Source organism: Momordica charantia, assembly GCF_013281855.1.
Source record: "Momordica charantia cultivar OHB3-1 chromosome 9 unlocalized genomic scaffold, Mcharantia_2.0 BLBB01000009.1, whole genome shotgun sequence".
Lineage (NCBI taxonomy): Eukaryota > Viridiplantae > Streptophyta > Magnoliopsida > Cucurbitales > Cucurbitaceae > Momordica > Momordica charantia.
In genome coordinates this window covers 2,421,178-2,440,448 of record NW_028275167.1, presented here as the reverse complement: position 1 = coordinate 2,440,448, position 19,271 = coordinate 2,421,178, and the positions used below count along the sequence as shown (strand labels likewise).

General features: G+C 28.5%; 2 protein-coding genes across 3 annotated transcripts; both read right to left on the bottom strand.

The window, feature by feature from the left end:
- Positions 1-7,401: 7,401 nt before the first annotated feature.
- LOC111021389 (Isochorismatase family protein) lies at positions 7,402-9,698 on the bottom strand. Of its 2 annotated transcripts, XR_002602834.2 has the most exons (6): positions 9,538-9,698; positions 9,352-9,465; positions 8,686-8,920; positions 8,477-8,593; positions 8,202-8,330; positions 7,402-7,709 (listed from the first exon to the last, which is right to left on the bottom strand). XR_002602834.2 is itself a non-coding variant. In XM_022298346.2 (5 exons), exons 1-5 carry the CDS (start codon positions 9,583-9,585, stop codon positions 8,257-8,259), a joined length of 588 nt encoding a protein of 195 aa, XP_022154038.1. In that variant the 5' UTR covers positions 9,586-9,698; the 3' UTR covers positions 7,402-8,256. The 2 variants fall into 2 exon arrangements, 1 of the variants encoding a protein (XP_022154038.1); XM_022298346.2 differs by having other exon boundaries at positions 7,402-8,330.
- A 1,909-nt stretch (positions 9,699-11,607) lies between these two features.
- LOC111015393 (transcription factor bHLH133) lies at positions 11,608-15,755 on the bottom strand. Its single transcript, XM_088116832.1, has 8 exons — positions 15,372-15,755; positions 15,004-15,295; positions 14,850-14,930; positions 14,618-14,683; positions 14,346-14,411; positions 14,072-14,137; positions 13,376-13,420; positions 11,608-12,166 (listed from the first exon to the last, which is right to left on the bottom strand). The coding sequence occupies exons 1-8, from the start codon at positions 15,506-15,508 to the stop codon at positions 12,011-12,013; spliced, it is 909 nt and encodes a 302-aa protein (XP_087972958.1). The 5' UTR covers positions 15,509-15,755; the 3' UTR covers positions 11,608-12,010.
- Positions 15,756-19,271: the final 3,516 nt, after the last annotated feature.

The window sequence follows — 19,271 nt, the reverse complement described above, 5'->3', positions numbered from 1 at the left end:
TAAGTTTATGATTAAGCGAAGTAAATGTGATTTTTTTTTTTTTAAATTTTACCTAGCTTTTTTTTAAAAAATTAATATAGATGTTTAGTTATGAATTTGTGGGTACGGTAGAGAGAATTTGAGTTTAATACGGATAGCTACTTCTCAAATTTATGAAAATGATAGATATCTCAATACATTATTGATGTCTAATGATATTTCTAAAAGAAAAAAAAAGTATAAACGAATAAATTCACAATATTTATTTAAATCCAACAAAAAAAATCCTGAAATAAATATTGTTTATTACTCACGAATAAAGAAAAAGTAAAATAAATGTTAAAGAAAGACTCTGGCATCAACTATTTGTGCGTGTGTGTGGTCATTGTCATTAGATATTCATATTACATTATTATTTGATAGAAATATTGTATAACATTGTTTAACTTGTACTATATTCTAGACTAATGTCTAACATGGTATCCAATTAAAAAAAGAATAGAGATCACCTAAATTTTATGTTCAATATAGTATAACAATTAATCAACAATAACAAAGCAAAACAATGAAAGTTTGTTGGGCATTTTCTAACATCACTCATATATCATTGTAAAACATTATGATTTTACATGGAAGTGATCGATTTTAGTAATAACAATGTTAAAAACACTTGGTCACCTGAGATTTCGCCAAATTCGTACCAATCTTCAATAATAAAAGAGATCGACGAGACCTGCAAAGTATAAAAGCACTAAAGACCGGTGTGGCTCTTGCCACACAGGCTCCGATGCTTAAGTCAGAATCGGAGTAGTTGAGTATAAAGTATAGGACCGAGACCAAGTCGATTCGGACTGGGCTTGCACAGGGGTCGAGGTTCATCAGAGAGGTTCTCGACCACTGGGCCAAGAACCCCTTGGCACCGAGCACTGCACGGCGCCAACCCTGGCTCACCTATGGCTGGCCCGGGCCGCTGGGCCCCGACCCACTTACCTCTCTTCAGGTCCGCTCTTTCTTCGACTCTCTTTCCTCTTTTCGATTGTTTAGTCTAACCTCTATTTTCTTCCTATAACAATGTTTTAATAATTGACAAAGATATGACCAATCGTTTCCAAAAAAAAAAAAAACCAAAATCACTTCTAAACATGTCCTAATCTTTTGACAATGATATACAAGTGGTTTTAGAAAATAGGATCAGAATCACTTCTAAACATGCTCTAATCTTTTGGCAATATATATATACAAGTGGTTTTAGAAAATGGAAAAAGTGATTCTAATTTTGCCAAAATCACTCTCAAATATGACATAATATATTTAAGATTGAAATATCATTTTCATCCCCGTAATTTCAACTTTTGCTTATTTTATATATTTTAATTTTTGTTCATTTTATTATATGTATTCTTAAAACGTTCATTTTGATCATTGTAAAATATTATAATTTTAAATGGAAGTGATCGATTTTAGTAATGACAATGCTAAAACACTTATAAACATGTCCTAATAATTGACAAAAATATACACCTTATTTTAGAAAATATGACCAATCGTTTAAAAAAAAAATCAAAATCACTTCTAAACATGTCATAATCTTTTGGTAATGATAGGTGGTTTTAGAAAATCTAAACATGCTCTAATCTTTTGGCAATATATATAAGTGGCTTTAGAAAATGGAAAAAATAATTCTAATTATGCAAAAATCACTCCCAAATACGTCATAATATATTTAAGATTTAAATACCATTTTGGTATCTATACTTTCAACTTTGATTATTTTATATGGTCCTTGTAGTTTTAACTTTTGTTCATTTTACTATCAGTGTTTTTAAAATGTCCATTTTGATCATGGTACTCTTACAAAAGTTGTCATATTGATCCCTTTATTATATCATTTTCATCTCATTTCTTTCCACCATAATTTTAACAGCATAACACTTGACTCGCTAAACTAAAAGAGAAAAATAAAGGTTATTTTGATCCATGTACTTTCAGCTTTGGTTTATTTTATATGATCGTTGTAGTTTTGACTTTTGTTCATTTTACTATTTGTATTCTCAAAACATCCATTTTGATTATTCTACTTTAACAAAAGTTGTCATATTGATCTCTTTATTATATCATTTTCATCTCATTTCTTTCAACCATAATTTTAACAACATAACACTTTACTCGCTAAATTTTTTAAAACGTAACCATATATTTGGATTAAAGTGTTTCCATTACGTATAATTTTTTTGTTGAAATTGTACAAATAAAGACTAAATTAGTCACATTTAAAAGTATAGAGACAAAAATAGACATTTGAGAGAACAAATACACACTAAAATAGACAAATTAAAAAACATGAACTAAAATAAACCTTTTGAGAATAGTGAGATGAAAAAATAACCTAAAGCTAAAAAGTAAAATAACCCTATCAAGTAAGAGTAAGAATATAAGAGGTTTCTTGTGGTGGGGGGCAAAGAAACAAGGGGTGAATTTTTTCTTGGGAAATGGGAACATTTTTGAGTTTACAAGTTACCATTTAACTTTTCAAATGAGCTATTTCACTGCCTATGATGTGCACTTGTCCATAACTCAACAACTCTCTCTATATTTAAATATTTAAATATTTAAATATTTAAATTTATTATATAAATATATAAATATGTGAGAGATGGTTTATATTTACATGTTGTGAGTGTTCTGTACTTGGTTTGGTCTAAATGTCCATATCTAGAAGTTGCTTTTTCATTTCCTTTTCACCCACTCAACATCCCCCCAAATATAAGCATAAATTCCAATCTATTATTGCTTTTAATCTCTCTTTTTTCCAATTTTGTTTTCTTTTTTTTTTTTTGTTAATTAAAACATTCTTTTACACCCTTTTGGACTTGGTTCAAATTTCAATCATGTTGAGTGAAGGAAGGAAATAGGGGATGGATAGAGTACAAGTAAATATTTTCAATTACGTCACCCAATTAAATATTTTCAATCATGATTGTGTTTCGCTTTCTTTTCCATTAGTTAGGTTTCGGGTTAATTTTAATTTTCATCGCTCCTTAATTTTAGCAAAAAATTATTATATCACTATCAAGAGTAAAACTTTACTATATATGAATGGAAAATTCTTGAATCGACTTTGATTAGAAATATTGATAAAGATTTTTTTTTAAACAAAATCAGCCCCTCCCCCCACCCCCAATTTAAGAAATCTAACAATAAAAAAAATTCATTTTCTAGTATTTATATAATTTTTCATGGCTAGAATTCAAAGAGAGTGGAAACAAAGTTCATAAATTACATAAAGAATACATAAAGAAAATGGTTGATGAAAGAGAGAAGACAGTACAAGTTTGTTTTCAAGATTGAATGCCAAACAAATGGAAGTTTTGTTTCTTTATGGTCTGTCTAAGTATGGGATCTTTAAATGTTAATCATATTTATTGTGATTTGAGGGAGAGATTATTCAAAAAAAAAAAAAAAAAGTGAAAATTTTCTCTGTTTTTTTTTCCTATATATTTTAAATAGTTTTAGTAAAGTAGAAAATTATTTGACTGTTACAAAGCTCACACAGGCTTCAAAATACAGATCTCAATGTTAGGTTTTTCTGTTAAATGATTTTAAAAAGTTAACTAAAATGATTTAAGTTATTTATTATGAAAAGTTTAGGTGATCTAAAACAAAACAATTTGAAAACTTAAGAACTATAACAGAGATAATAAACATGAAAATTTGAAAACCAAATTAAGATTTAAAATCATGGACAAACTTATGAAATCAATCTCATGAAACAAATATAGTTGTCTAAACATTATTCATATATAAATTTCTCTTGAACGCTAATGATAATATTTTCATTCTCAAATTGTGAAAAAGGAAAAAAAAACGTGGTTGAGATTGTGATGTCTTAGGAAACAAAAAAATGTGGATCAAGGATCTTGCACTAAAGATACAACGAACCCGTCAATAACATGAAAATGCAAATCAACGATTCTAAATTAAATTCTCGCTATGAAAAGAAGCCAAATTTTAAGACAAAAGAAAAAAAGCATTACTATTCATGAAAGACATTACACAAATGTTTTCATTCAAAAGACACAATCTTTCATAAAAAAAAGATGCAAATATTTTGTTATTTTATTTGAAATAAACTAAAACAAAAAGGAAGATAGTAGAACAGAAAAATGAACATGAATTAATGAATGATTTTATAATTAGAATTATTAGTTTTGATAGGTCATCTCAAGGGTAGGCCACAAAATATTTAACAAAGATTATCCGAATCTTAAAGTAAAAAAGAGAGGTTATAGAATTAGAAGACACACGGCCACACTTCACTTTTTTTTCTTCTTTTTTCTTTTTTCTTTTTTCTTTTTCAATTTATAACAAACCTCTATAGATGATGCTTTGAATCTTCCTTTTTCTTTTTCTCCTTTTTTTTCGGTCATTTTCAATTCAAATCATTATTGAATAATTTAATTCTTCTGTTCATCCTTCCCCTTTCTGTGGCTCTTTCTTGCTTGGATTTTTTCGTATTCTCTTTAAAGGTATTTTTGGAAAAAGCTTTTGGTGATAGGGTTTTTGTCTAAGGTTAAATTGTGAAGTTAGTACATGATTATTGTATCTATTTGATCGGATTTTAATTTTAATAAGGATTTAGAGACATGACGTAACACAAATGAATAAACTAGTTTGATAAAAACAGTTAAGAGACGATGGCAAAAAAATTATTTACAATTTATTAGGTTTATCCACACTATTGTATTTTTTTTGGCTCGTTCGACTCTTCTTATTTTATCTAGCTAGTTTATTTCTTTTATACGGCCACGTCATTTCATGTCAACATAACATGTTATGTCAATATTTAAGTAATCGCATATGTTAAAATTTGGACTCTTTTTTCAAGATGGTCATTGAATTTTACAATTATGTCACTTTAAATTTTAAATTTTAAGGAGGTGTATTGATTAAATTTTGAGAAATAGACTTAAAGATCCCTTCGCTAACATAACCAGTAGTTTCTAGGAAAAAACTTAGATTGATGGTTTGAAAACTAATAATTATGTTACTTTTAAAATTTATTTCTCAAAATTGCGACTAAAGTGTATGTTTTGAAAATTAAAGGCCAAAGTGACCAAATTCATGGTTTATTTAAAGGTATAAAAAGCGATAAAAATTGACATTCTCTTGTTGGGTTAAAGGAAAATTACCTATTTTAAATTAGAAAAGAAAGCTTTTAATGTAATAATAAATAACATTGTTGAATTATCTTAAAGAAATAAATTAATAATTTGTAGAGCCTCTGTGGCACGGGCCGGACGGGGGAGAGGTTGCGTTGCGCGTCCGCCTCCCGACATAGATCTAAAATTCGACGTCGTTTTCAGAAATAATTTGGTCAAACTTTGGTTTGACTTAAAATATGGCCTGTTTCGATGGACCGGCGGCCCACTGGGCCCACATATTTGTTGGACTATTTTGACCACTCGTGAGCCCACTCCGCATGGGTGATTTGACCCATTAACAGCGACTAATCTATCAACCTTCCTTCACAGCTGGAAAACTTTTTTTTTTAATTTCATTTTTTAAATAATAATAATCAGTACCAAATATTCGTAGATACACTATAAAAGTGATGTTGAATAAATCACATGATTTGTTTCCCTTCACCATCTTATAAACTGTTTCTTAAATCATTTAGTATTACTGACTCGTAGTAGCATGGAAGTTGTCACGGGACTCGAACGTTCTTCTTTCTTTCTTCTTTTTGTTAAATTATAAGATTGGTCACTAAATTTTTTAAGTCGTATATGACAGATCTGTGTATTTTAATGTTAAGTCTCGAACTTTCAAATTGTTTTTAATAGGTCTTTAAATTTTATATATAATAAATTATTGAATTTTAAAAAGTATCCGATAGATTCAAACTTTAGAGTCTTATTTGTTACAAAATTAAAGTTCATACATCTATTAGACATTTTTTAAAATATAAAGATCAATTTAGGAATTAATTAGATATTTTTATTGTTAAAAATTTAATTACACACAATTTTGACAGTTTTGAAACAAAAATTTTAATGGAACTTTTTTTGGGTATTTATTCCTCCTCTTTAGTTATTTATTTATTTTGGTCTGGTGTGAAATTAATAATATCTACTTTTTTTTTTAACCCTTGGATAATTTGTCACAATTTGATTTTTCAATTGTAGGATTGGAAGATGTAGTACCTAACGCAATATCCCACTTGTTCAATAGAAATTTTGAAAGTTTAGTTGAAAGGAAAATAGATTTTTCTTTTTAATATGATATGAAACGTTTGGATTTTTTTTTAAGTGAAGTTAAATATGTTGTATATTATATGATTAAAATTTTGAAAATTTTATTGTTAGGACAAGGTTTTAATGATTAAAAATGTATTATTGTTTTCATATTCTCTATCGTTTCAAGGGAATGTATGTTGAAATGGAAAAGAAATAATAGTTTATTGTCTTTTTGTAATTGATAATAGAAAATAATAAACTAATTTTTTTCAGTGCAGGTGAATACACGACCATCCACAAATCTTATAATAAGATTCGAAGTGTTTAGTATCAGATTTTCTTTTTTATTTTATATATGCATACTTTTTAATAATATTACATTGGTAACAAATTTGTTTTAAATAAAATTTGTTAGTTTTTAAAATTTTGTAAGTTTTCCAAAAACATTTTTCATCTAGATATTTTATTTTTCAAATCATTCAGAAACCAAAAAAAAATATATATATATATATAATCTTTTGACATAAGTTTCTAATATTATGGTTCAATATATCAATTATTATGCTATTTATTAATATTATATATTACAAAATTGTATTATAAAATAAATCTTGTATTAACTTGTACAAGTACTATCAACATGAACTACACTTTTTAATTTGGACATAAAAATGTGATGACGAAAATATTATTAAAATCCACGTGCATCTAATAAACAATTTAAATTTCCATGAACTGACCCAACTATTAAGGATGTCCATTTTCTCCACGAGGACCCGCCTAAACAGGACGAGGAGGGAAATAGTCTCCACTCCATTATATATATACGTGTATATACACACGTATATATGATGAATTAACCATGTAAATGGAGATTTATTATTGAGAATTAAACCTTTTGTATTAAAAATTTATTTTAAAAAAATTATATAATCAATAAATTATTTAAAAAAATAAAATAATAAATGAAAAATAATTTCATGAATTAAACCGGATCTCGCAACGTAATTTCACGACATAATTCATGAAAAAAGTTTCAAGGACGGGAAATTAAATGGGGTGGAGACAACCGGATCCTCCTGCCCCATAAAGAACTAAAACTCTTTAAAGTAAAAAATCAATCAAACTAACATTTTCTTTTTTCTTTGTTTATTTTGGCACACAAGATAACTGAGAGGTTGAAATCTAAATAAAAACATTAAATCAATGTAACTTCACTAAGTTATCAATAATTCATTATCATCTCACACTTTCTTGAAAATTTTGTAGGGGGAAAGTAACACACATGATGGCTAAGAATAAATATGAAATTTCACTTAATAATTTACCATGATCACAACTTCTTCCAACCACCATTGGCTCTCTGTTTTGGAGAGTCTGATTTGTGTAAGGCTTCTTTTTCGTTTCTAAGCAACAGTAGAAGACCCTTGTATACAATGAAAGGATGTGGCTGTCTTTCATCATGCAGATTGCAGAGAAAGAAAACCAAATTTCCTAGGAAAAAGAGCAATAGAAGATGGGGTTGTTAAGATAATTTCGATATCAACGTATCGAGATATCAAAATACTAATAAGAAAAGATGGACGTGTAATATTGAGCGGGTTGAGATCCAACAGTGATTTATTGCAGTGTACTATGAAGTTCCTGAAAAGAAGATAGTCATTATTCAAGAAGAATTTGGCTTGGTACAAAAAGAGTGAAGGTCATCAGATCAACACAAAGGGAGGTATCTCTTTTCAGCAAAGCAAAACAAAATTCGAAATGAACAGCACGGGTAAGGAGAGAGAAAAGGTGCCCAGAAACCCAACCCAAAAACGAGTAAGGGATAACAAGATGAGGCTAGGAAAGATTTCCGGCTCAAAGAGGACTTGAGATTCCCACACGGACAGGTAGCCAAAATCTTGGCAATGAAATCTCGATACTGTAATACTAAAAAAGAAAAAACTCCAACTCAACTACACATCAGCACAACAAAATATCAATTACCAGCAACACCAAGATCTACATAGGAATGGTAACTTCATTTCCAATGTTAGATGGTTCAATCATCAGACTCGCCCCATTGGTCGACTCGTTTGGCCACAACTCCCACATTTTCCATGTCAGCAATATTGTCTGATACAGAAAAAAAAATTCAGAAATTCCCTCATCATTCATTTGATTTCATCTCCCAAACTTTGTCAGCAATGTTCTTCACCAGTAGCAAAATCATAGCCATCTATGTATTGTTCTTAGAAAGGGAAAGGATTTAGATGACATACCATGATGAGTTTTAGGCGTAGCGGCTGCTGTTGCATCATGAAGAAGGGTGATAGAATGGTAATCCAACGCTACAGCATCAAAAACAGTCTGCCTAATACAGTTCGGGGTTTGAACACCTATAATATGCATCAACCATTCATTAACATTCCACTCTACAAATTCATATTCGAAATATGGTAACGTCAGATATGTATATGTCGAAACTTACCCGCGACAACCAGATTGTTAATACCCTCCCTCTGCAGAAGTGAATGCAAGTTTGTGTTAAAGAAGGCACTGAACCTGGTTTTAACCAACTTGTATTCTCCTTCTTTGATTTCAAGGCCATCTACTAACTCTGCCCCTCTGCTTCCCTTCGCAACCGGATTCTGCTTCCCACTGCCATAGAAATGGCGACGAAAGCGTTCGACATCTCGTCCTTCAGGGTCGTGCTCCCGTACAACCTATGATAAAGAAAAAAATCACCCCCATTATTCTTCAATTAGGCTAATTGAATAGCAATCAGTTGAATTCAAGAGTTGGAAGAGTTAACTAACAAAGTCAATGAAATAAATTTATGGATGCTGCAGCTTGAAATAAGCATAATTAACATGCGCAGCAATCAGATAAACAAAGGAACAGAAACACAAAAGAGGTTATCTTTCTTTCCAATAGTTTTCATTCAGACATTTTCTCAGCTACCAAACACTTAAAACAGGGCACCTGGGTTCATTTTGTTATACATATCAGACTAATCTGTAACCCTAATGTTTCACAATTTAGAAAACCTAATTCATTCTGTGAAGTAAAAACGATCAGAGACTACTCTTCGGGGATTTTGACAGCGGGAATAATTCCAAGGAGAAAAGAACCGAAAATAGAGGAAGAAACTGACCCAAACAATGAGCATTCTCCGCTTCCTAGCAATTTCGACTGCATCTACCACGCTCGGAACTATAGCATAGGCTCCTGGTATAGCTATGACAGACCGTTCGTCAAAGAAATCTCTCTGAAATAAGGAGAAGAAATTGATCGTGAGCAGGAAGGAAGGGAAAGAAAAATTAGTAGAAAATAGGAAAACCTGCATGTCAATGACGAGAAGAGCAGTGTGGTTCCACTGATTCGCCATGGCCAACAGAGAATCAAAGATTATTCAATTTTGTGGAACAGCGAAACAATGAATTGGGTGTGGTAAAGCGACGTTTCTATGGACGCAGAATTCCTTGAAAAATGATAAATATCGCAAAAGTTTCGTGAACGGGTGAACCAATCCACCGATCAAATTACTATTATTTTTTTTTATTTTTAAATAGAAATTACATAATTTTGTTTTATTTAAAATATTTTGTTCAATATTATTTTAGATTGGTTAGTTATTATAAATTATCTAATAAGTTGTTTTAAAATCTCCTCGGTATCATAGTTTTTTAACATAAGGCAGTGAGATATTTTTGGCAATCCTCCCCAACATTTTAACATTTTAATATGATATTAGAGTGAATCAACCCCATTCAAATTTATTAGTACATTTATATATTTTATTTTTTGTTACTGTTTCGAACCAGATCAGACCCACAAAACAATGAGTAGCCCAATTTACTTATAAGAACATCACAACATCAAAAAATCGAAATGAAAATTAATCAATTAAAATGATAATGATATTCTGAAATCAAAATAAAAAACCCTTTAAAATTATTTACTAAAAAATCTGAATAAGACTCAAATGTATAACCATTATTCATGTACATATTTCTTATTATGGATAATTACAAATATATATTGTGCTAATAGCTTTTTTAATTAAAATAATAATAAAATTTATTTTATTTTATCATTTTTGCTATTATAGCAATTTATTTAATATTATCAAATAATAAATAATTAAAATAAAATTAGGCAATTAAAAGAGTTTTTTTATCAGAACCCCATTCCACATTAGGCATATTTTTGACAAATTTCTTTGTGTATTTCCATATATTATTATTGTTTGTCGATCAGGTCGGGCCTATGAAATACCTATTTACTTATAAAAAATCAGATTGATAAGGAATCGAAATGAAATGAGAGCTAAATCAATTTGAAATAAGAACATTAAGAAATCAGAATAATAAAAAATCGAAATGAAATCAAAATCAATCGAAATCACAATGACATCAAAATCATAAATTTTTTTTATGTTGTTTAATAAATATTCGAAATAAGACTCAAATATATAAGATTGAGTATACCTATTTCTTATTCTAGATAATTATAAATATATTATTATGCTAATACTTTTTTAATTAAAATAATAATATTTTTTTATTATAACAATTTATTTAATACTAATAAATAATTAATAATTATAATAAAATTGCACCAACTAAAAAGAGTTTTTTATTAGACCAACCACACCATTAATAAAATATTATTAAATTTTATTGTTCTACTATTTTAAAATAATAAATTTATTTTCAAAAATTTATTGATATTAAATAATACGAAAAATTAACATTAAAAAATTAAATATAAATTTGTAATAATGACATCATCTAATAAAAGTTGTATAAAAAAGTATTAGTAGATAGAAATAAAATAATAATAAAAATGTAACACAATTAATTAAAAAGTCATAATTAGTCTTATTAACTAAAGGAGTATAAGTCGGCGTAATTGACATATATCTTCCTTGAGAAAAGAGAGAATGAATAAAAGTTGTAAATAATAATTATAAAATGTACGTACAAATTTTTAAAGATTTTTGACATGGTTTTAAAAACATATTAAAACAAAATAAACAACAATTTCCATATAATTCCAACTCAGAGGTTATGAGTTCGAATCCCCCCAACATGTTGTAAAAAAAATTAATAAATAATTTTCTTAAAAAAAACTAAAAATATTATATTGGGACTTTGAAAAAATCTAGTTTTTTTTTCCTTCTTTTAACTTTGTTTAAAGATATCAATTTGTTTAAAAATTGTATAAACGAAAAAAACATTTATAACCAACAAAACACCACTTTATTTTACACATAAAAAACTAGAAATAAAATGTCAACTACTTGAAGTTATTAACATATAACTAATAGGGAGAATATACTTAATTAAACCCAATTAACAAACAAAAGCCCAAAAGGGAAATATATATATATTTAGCAATTTAGAAATGAAGCATAGATAAGATAAGAGTGAATCATATATCTTTTGTCCACACAATATAACTTTGTGTTATTTTGAAACTTTGCCCTATACATCTGGTGGGTTACAGCTCAAAAGAGAAAATTAATTAATTAAGCCCTAATGACAATGTTTATTAAACAAAAGAAAACAAAAAAGAGGCTGCAATAATATAAGATTATGATTAATTTAAAACCTTACATGAATAAGATGGTATATATATTATTATATAGCATCTTGAGCAGTCACAGCCATGGAGGGTTTTGCACTTAGGGGTGACTGGTCATGATGTTATATATGCTAATCATAATTAATAATGGCATTAATTTGGCAAGCTTTTGATGGGGTCTTCAATGGCTGCCTTCTTCTTGGTTTGGAAATTATTAGAATATTTCAAAAGCCAGTGCTGTAGGCAGGAGCCCAGTAGGCAGCTCCATTGTTGTCTCCTCCAACAAGCTGTGTGCATGAAACTGGTACCAAACATAACCCTCTGCTCCTCAGGTCCTTCAATGGCTTCAATGGCTTCTCTTGGTTCATCATTTCCTCTCCCTAATTTTGTCATTTTTCGCATCAAAATAATATTATTTTTTTTATATGAAGATGAGAATTCGATTGTTTGATCTTTATATGTATTAACTAGTTCAACTGTACTAAAAGTTGACAATAATACTCATTCTTATACAATAAAATTAGTGGAGATATATAAAGGGTTTATATATGCATCATAAAAATATATCAACCAAAGTGAACAGAGCTAATTGACATATATTTCTAACCAAAAGATTGTGAGTTCGATTCCACTGAAGTATATCTCAAGAAACTACGTAGAATAAGTTTGGGTTTTTTTTTCAGTGTGGTTTTGTTTAATAAAAAGTCTTTTTAGAAACTATGCTAATCATGTTGGCTAAAGTTGATCATTTTTTTTATGTTTTAGACCGGTTTAAGTGGACTTTTTAGTGTTTTTTTCGATTAGTCTTTCATTATTTAAAAAAAAATTGTTTTTTTCTTTTCTGGAGAATTTGAACTCATGACTTCTTGGTCAGAGACGGTGTCAATTATTCCTAAGTTAAACTTAGATCGGTAAAAAGATTTTGCTTTAGTCTCTCAATGTTTTAGAAAATTTTCATTATATCATTCTTGTGAGTGAGTGTTATTAAAATTAATTAATAATGAAGTTTACCTGATACACTACTTTGATGAGTGGACAAAAATCTGAAAGAGTAGTTAAGTGAAAAGTAAAAATTAAATTTTTACCTAACTTTTTAGAGGACAAATTATAAGCTTTTCATAACCTAATTTTAATGCAATGATATAACTTAAAATTTTAATATTCAAGATGCTAAATCAAGACTTTTTAAACTACAGAGATTAAATTGAAAAAACATTGAAATATTAGATACTAAAACATATATATTTAGGTCTTGTTTGATAATTATTTAAGCCTCGTTAACCTAGAAACACTACTTCAATTTTGTGCTCCATTGTTTTATTATCTATTTTTTAAAAAAAGAAAAATTCAAGATCTAAAATAAAATTTGAAAATTAAAAAGAAATAGTTTTTGAAAATTTGTTTATTTCGATATTGGTTCAAGGATTCAAATGTATTCTACGGAAGGTAGAGAACATATAAAAAATACTATGAGAAATAAGTATAATTTTAAAAAATAAAATGATTATCAATCAAGACCTTAATTTAAAGGGTCCCAAAAGTGAGTAGATTAATTTATAATGATTTTTTTTTTTTACAAGGGAAAATACCTGGTTGAGGGTGGCTTTTCTCCTGGGACACGAGTCGTTCAAAAGCTGGATTGGCCAAAAAGAAAAAGAGGGAAGAAAAAGTGTTAATAAATCTCCATCATTCTCAAAACTTTTGTTGTTTCTTTGTTTTTAATTTTCTTTTTTATTTTTGGGATTCTAAAACAATTAGGCAGCCCCAAGCAACAACTTTTTTTTGGCTTACTTTTTAATAAGTATTAAAGGTGTATAAAGCTGAGAACCTTGTTCTTTTTCACTAACTTTATTTCAATATATTATAGTCTATTAGATGCTTTATATTTTAGACCGAGTCCCCCACTGCCCCCTTTCTAAATCTCTTTTCTGTAAGGAACAACGGTACACTCTCACAACTTTGTTTTTTATTGTTTTAAAAATAATCTCAATCGAGATATTGTCCCATCCTATATACTCGTGATATTCTGTTTATTTAACCAATGTGAGACTTTAATTGCATTCTCGATCAATAATGATTCAAACTGTATGAATTTTATCTCAATTAATATCGGAAAAAAAGTTCATAAAAATGATTCAAATCAACAAAAAGAAAGCTAACCCTTCTCAATTGAGCTCTCAAATATCAAAACCCAGAAGTTGAATTTTTGAAATTTCAAATATATATGTGTATATATACCCTGTTCATACTATTTATGAAAATGTGTATAAATTTAGTATACTTACAGCGGGTTGTTGTGAGTTTCTGAGATCTTTTGGAGCACTGCTGCGCAGATAAGGGTAACTAAGAGCCTGCAGGTCAAAAAAGTAAATAAAATTCATGACTTGAGGATCCTCAAAAAAGAATGTTCAGAAAAGCATGGGGATTTTACAGTTACTTTTTTTTTAACTGCAAAGCTTTTTCCAGTCTCCACTTATATTGTTAATGGGGTTTCTTTTGCAGAGCCTACAATTTATGATGGTAAAAAAAAAAAAAGTGATTATATAAAATTGGCATCACCTCAATTTGTCCCTGAAGAAATCTGATATACCCAATAGCTTCTGACAACACAGAGGCAGTATCAGTCTGCAAAAGGGTAGAGAAAAGGATACAAAAAAAAAAAAGAAAAAAAAGCATCAAAACCAGCTTGCATTTAAAGCCTGCAATCCTTTTGATTGTTTGAAAAAACAAATTAGAGGGTTTAACTGAATGCAAAAATATATGTCTTAATCAGTTAAATTACGAATCGTTTTCGTTTTTTAGTGTTAAACAGTACCAAAAATAAACTTTACCTTTCCAAATGGGGAAACAATTTGGTGAAGAGCGGTTATTCGATCCACAAGTTTCTCCTTCCTCACCTGCTATGCCATATTCAAACTTAGGATCACCATAAAATACAATCATAACAAAAAGATGCAAACTTTCATGCAAAAATGTTTATTCCCACATGTTTAAGCGATACCCTTTAAATATATATTAACAACGGAACTATGCTTAGATTATGCTTAGACTAGTCGGGTGTACCTTCAGAGGTGGCTGGCTGGAAGACGGCGGGTGAACCCTAGCCTTCTTACACGCTCCACCGGAGGCGGCGGACCGGTTAGACTATTCAGAGAGAGAGAGTTAGAAGGAGAGAAGGGAGGAAATATAATTTTGGCAGTAATATTAAAATTCTCACCTCTGGGGAGTGTTGTGAGGCAGATTGATTGATGTTGTGATCTGGGTTGGAATTATTGTAAGTAAAGTTTAGGAATTTGTTGGAGTGAGAAGAAGAAGAAGTTAAAGTAGAGTCAGGCTGAAGAATTAGAGACTGATCCCTGTTGTTGGAGACTTCTTGCTTAACAATATCAACAAAATTAGGGGATTGATTATGGTTATTATTCAATATTTGGTCCTCCCAATTCTCCAAATTTTTTGGCTGATAATGACCCATCTGGGTTTGGTTATTAATAACCCTATCTTCATCACCTCTGAAAAAAGGGTAATAATTATAAGAAAGAGAAGGAAAAAAACATGCAAATTAAAATTGATTAATTGCACACTTACAAAAGGAGTTGGCTCCATGAGTGAGGGTGAAGGTGATCAGAGAAATTAGAAGGAAACTGAGGGGGAAAAAGAGAAGAAGAAGAAGAAGAAGAAGAAGGTGGAAATATGGCCCACCAATTAGGGTTTCCAGCCATCATTTGTGTAATTTGAGGTCTTATATTTTGATATGGAGAAGAAACACAGAAACCCTTTTGAGGGAAGAAGAAGAAGAAGAAGAAGAAGCTCTAGTGGGAAATTTTCATGGAGGAATTTTTGAGCATGCTCTTATGGAGGAGTGAAGGTTTTTGGAGTTTTGATTTTGTGTGGAGGAGATGAAGGAAAACTTGAAAGGGAGATTTCAATGGAGGATGAGAAGGTTGAGGGAGCACTTTAATTTGTATCTTTTTTTCTTTTTCTCTTTCCTTTTGTTTCATTTATTTGGTAATTCTTTTTCCTATGTTTTATTTTATTTTATTTTTTTATGGTTTGCTTTGCTTTAGTATGAGTGGAAGGCCACAAAAGTTAGACTACTGTTTTAATTGGGTGTCATTTTACTAATGGATCCTTCTCTTATTGAACTCGGTCGGACAAGAGATTTACACCTTTGACCTAAAGAGGTCATGGGTAGCCTACCTTAATTGAGTCATACTTAAATTGAACAAATATTTTTGTTTTTACATTTGTAGGTTTTCTTTTTAAATAAAGATTTTATAGTATTTCATTTATATGTATTTACAAAATTAGGTGAGTATTATGTATTAAGACGTGACAGATCTATTCATAAGTTTATAGTAATGAATATTACCTTTTTGTAAATCCACATAAATTTGATTATATTTCACCCATGTTGAGATGTTTTTAATTACTTAATATATCATGAATCTTCTTATTTCCTAATGTAACCTAATCTTTGAACGCATAAAATCAATATATATACTTGTGACATATATATAAATAATAAAGAAAAATATATATATATCTAGACATGAGTTTTTGATAAAAATTTTGTTTTTTTATTTTCAATTTTTAAAGTACTTCCTCATCAAGCACGTGAATCATAAGCATTTTATAAATTACTTTTTCACTCACATTTCCAAGTGTGTTCAAAAATATTTTTGTGTTACTCCAAAACATTATGATTTCAAGTAAAAAATCTAAAAACTTTAATTAGATTAGAAGCACTCTCGATTAACTATCAATTATATTAGATATATGAAAATATGAGAGATTTAAGGAACATAATCTAAAGACTAAAGAATAAAATAGTATAAAAATATGTAAAGTTTTAAAGACAAAAAAAATAAATTTATTTAAAAGATGAGCTTTCTAATTCATCATTTTTAGTTCTTGTCTGTTTGTAAGGAATGGCACAATGTTTTCAAACCCTTTTCTTTTTCAATGGTAGTTTTGTAGATATTGCATAGTAAAATATTTTTCTCTTTCTTCTTTTTTTTTCTATTTTAAATTCATTGATATAATTTAAAGTTATAATAATTGGGTCTATTCATATCTTAGATATTATATTTATTGTTATTTTTTTTCCTCAACCTGACATACCTCAAGTAATCCATACATATGACTAAAAGGTTTGAATTTGTTTGGTTGAGCTCAAAAAATAAAAGACTAAACTTTTTTTTCTTTTAAGAAAAATACAACTGTGAGAAGTTAAAACTATTTGAATATACATGAATTTTAATATAACTTTTAATAGTAAAATATTTGTTTAAACAAAAATGAATGGTGGGGGTTCACTTGGACACCCTATTCTCATTTGATGTTTTTTTTTTTAATTTTAATTAAGTTCTACTAACATTATATTTTCTTTTTTAAAAATAAAAATAATGGTAATGTTTTTTTTTTGATAGATTTATGTAAGAAGTCAAAGGGGATATATATTTTTTTTTTCTTGTCTCTTTTGAGGTTGTTAAAGAAAATAATTCCAAAATTAATAATTCCAACCACTCCCACCTCTAGCTGCCAAAATTAATAATGGGAAGATTAAATTTTTAAAGGAAAATGGTTACCATTAATCCATTCTTGTCTATCTAGTGGACACCAACCTTCAATTTCACACACCTTTTCATATTTTAATATTCTCTCTGTCTTTTTTTACAATATTCAACTTGACAATATCTCAGTCTTTAAGTTTTTTTTTTTTTTTTTTGACAATATCTCTTAATTCCATTTTTAAAATAGCCCCACTTATGTGTCAACCTATTTGTGTGACATGACTATTATATAGATTTATAGGATTGTTTTTCATGATTATAGTGTATTTATAGAAAATTAAATTAATGTCAACAATTTGTTGAGGTATAATCTTCAATCAAAAAGTCGGGAGTTTGAATTTTCACTTCATATATTGTTGAACTAAAATAGTTTTCTTTATTTTATAAAATCTATCTAAAGTTTCTGATAATTGAGTTGGTTACATAAATGGGGTTATAAATGAGTTTTTTTTTACTATTTTTCTAATTCAAGACATGGATGATTCTATCTAAGAGGAATTATTTTAGTTATGCATATTGTTTTAATTATTATTATTAATTCAAGTGAAGAAACAAACAAAAAAAAATTCCTAAAAAAAAGTGAAAGGTCAAATGGTAGAAAAATGGCTGAAATATCAGACTAGAAAATTTCTTGTAATGGGCCTAAAGTAGGCCCAAAAAATGAACTCCCATCTTAAATGTCCAATCCCTCCTCTCGTTGATTCCATCAATTAAATATTTTCTTTAAAAGTATAATTTGAGCTTGGTACAACGGTATCTATTTATTTTCTTTCATGTCAGAGTTTCAAATTCTCATGTTTCATATTTATTGTACTAAAAAAATATTGAATTTTGTTAGAAATAAAAAGATGAAAGAATATTAGGATTAAAAGAGGAAAGAATATTAGGATTAGGGTTTTTTTTAATAGATAAAATAAGGATATGGAGATTCGAAATTATAATCTATTATAATCTATTTTAACGATACACTCAAATTGATTTGCATTAATATAAAGAAAGTGTCTGTTGTAGACTAGCGAAGAAAAGCGAATGAAATGTATGTATAAAGAGAAATTAATGAGAGAAAGTAACTGTAAAGAAAGAGCCAGTAACACCAATAAGAGAATGTGTAATTAAAAGTATTTTACTACCTTATTTTTTATTCTTTTTTAAAAGTACATATGGAACAATTTTTAAAGTCTAATAATCTACTTGACTTAAAATATAAATTTTTAAAAATTTAAGAATATGTTAGACGATGCAACTTCAGTGAGGTTACAAACTAAATTTATAATTTAACGTTAAAATTAATATAGTCGAAAATCATGAAAGATAGGGTCATAGGAAGGCATCTAGAAAGAAGGGTTTGAATCCTATCCTCGTGGGGCATAAAACGCAAACTTTCTTTACAAAAAGTCTTGTCCTCTTAACTTTTCTAAAAGAGGTTTTCTTCTTTCTTAATTTTTTAAAAGCTCTCCTTGTCCATCTTTTCATTCAATAGTGTAACCTTTTTTTTTCTTTTTTTAATTCAAGGAATTGAAGTGTTCGTTGATATATCCTACTTAATCTTTTGAAAAAAAATTAATATTTTTGTTTGGAACATATGTAAAACTTTTGGTCAAATTACAAAGTTACTTTTAAAAATTTTAAAAAATATATTTGTTTATAATCTTGAATTACCCCTTTTATTTATAGGTTAATATCATAGCATGTCAAATAGAGAAATTTTAGGGAATTTATAACGAGTAGCTAAAATATTTACCATAATCGGGTATAGCATTGCATTTATCATAAAAGACAGTCATTTGAAATTAAATATTTGAATAACACAACATAATTTAGAAACTGAACATAATAGATAAAATATCCTTGGTATATCAACACTTATGATCAAGCATATCAATAACATATCATTGTTCGGACTCCATGTTAA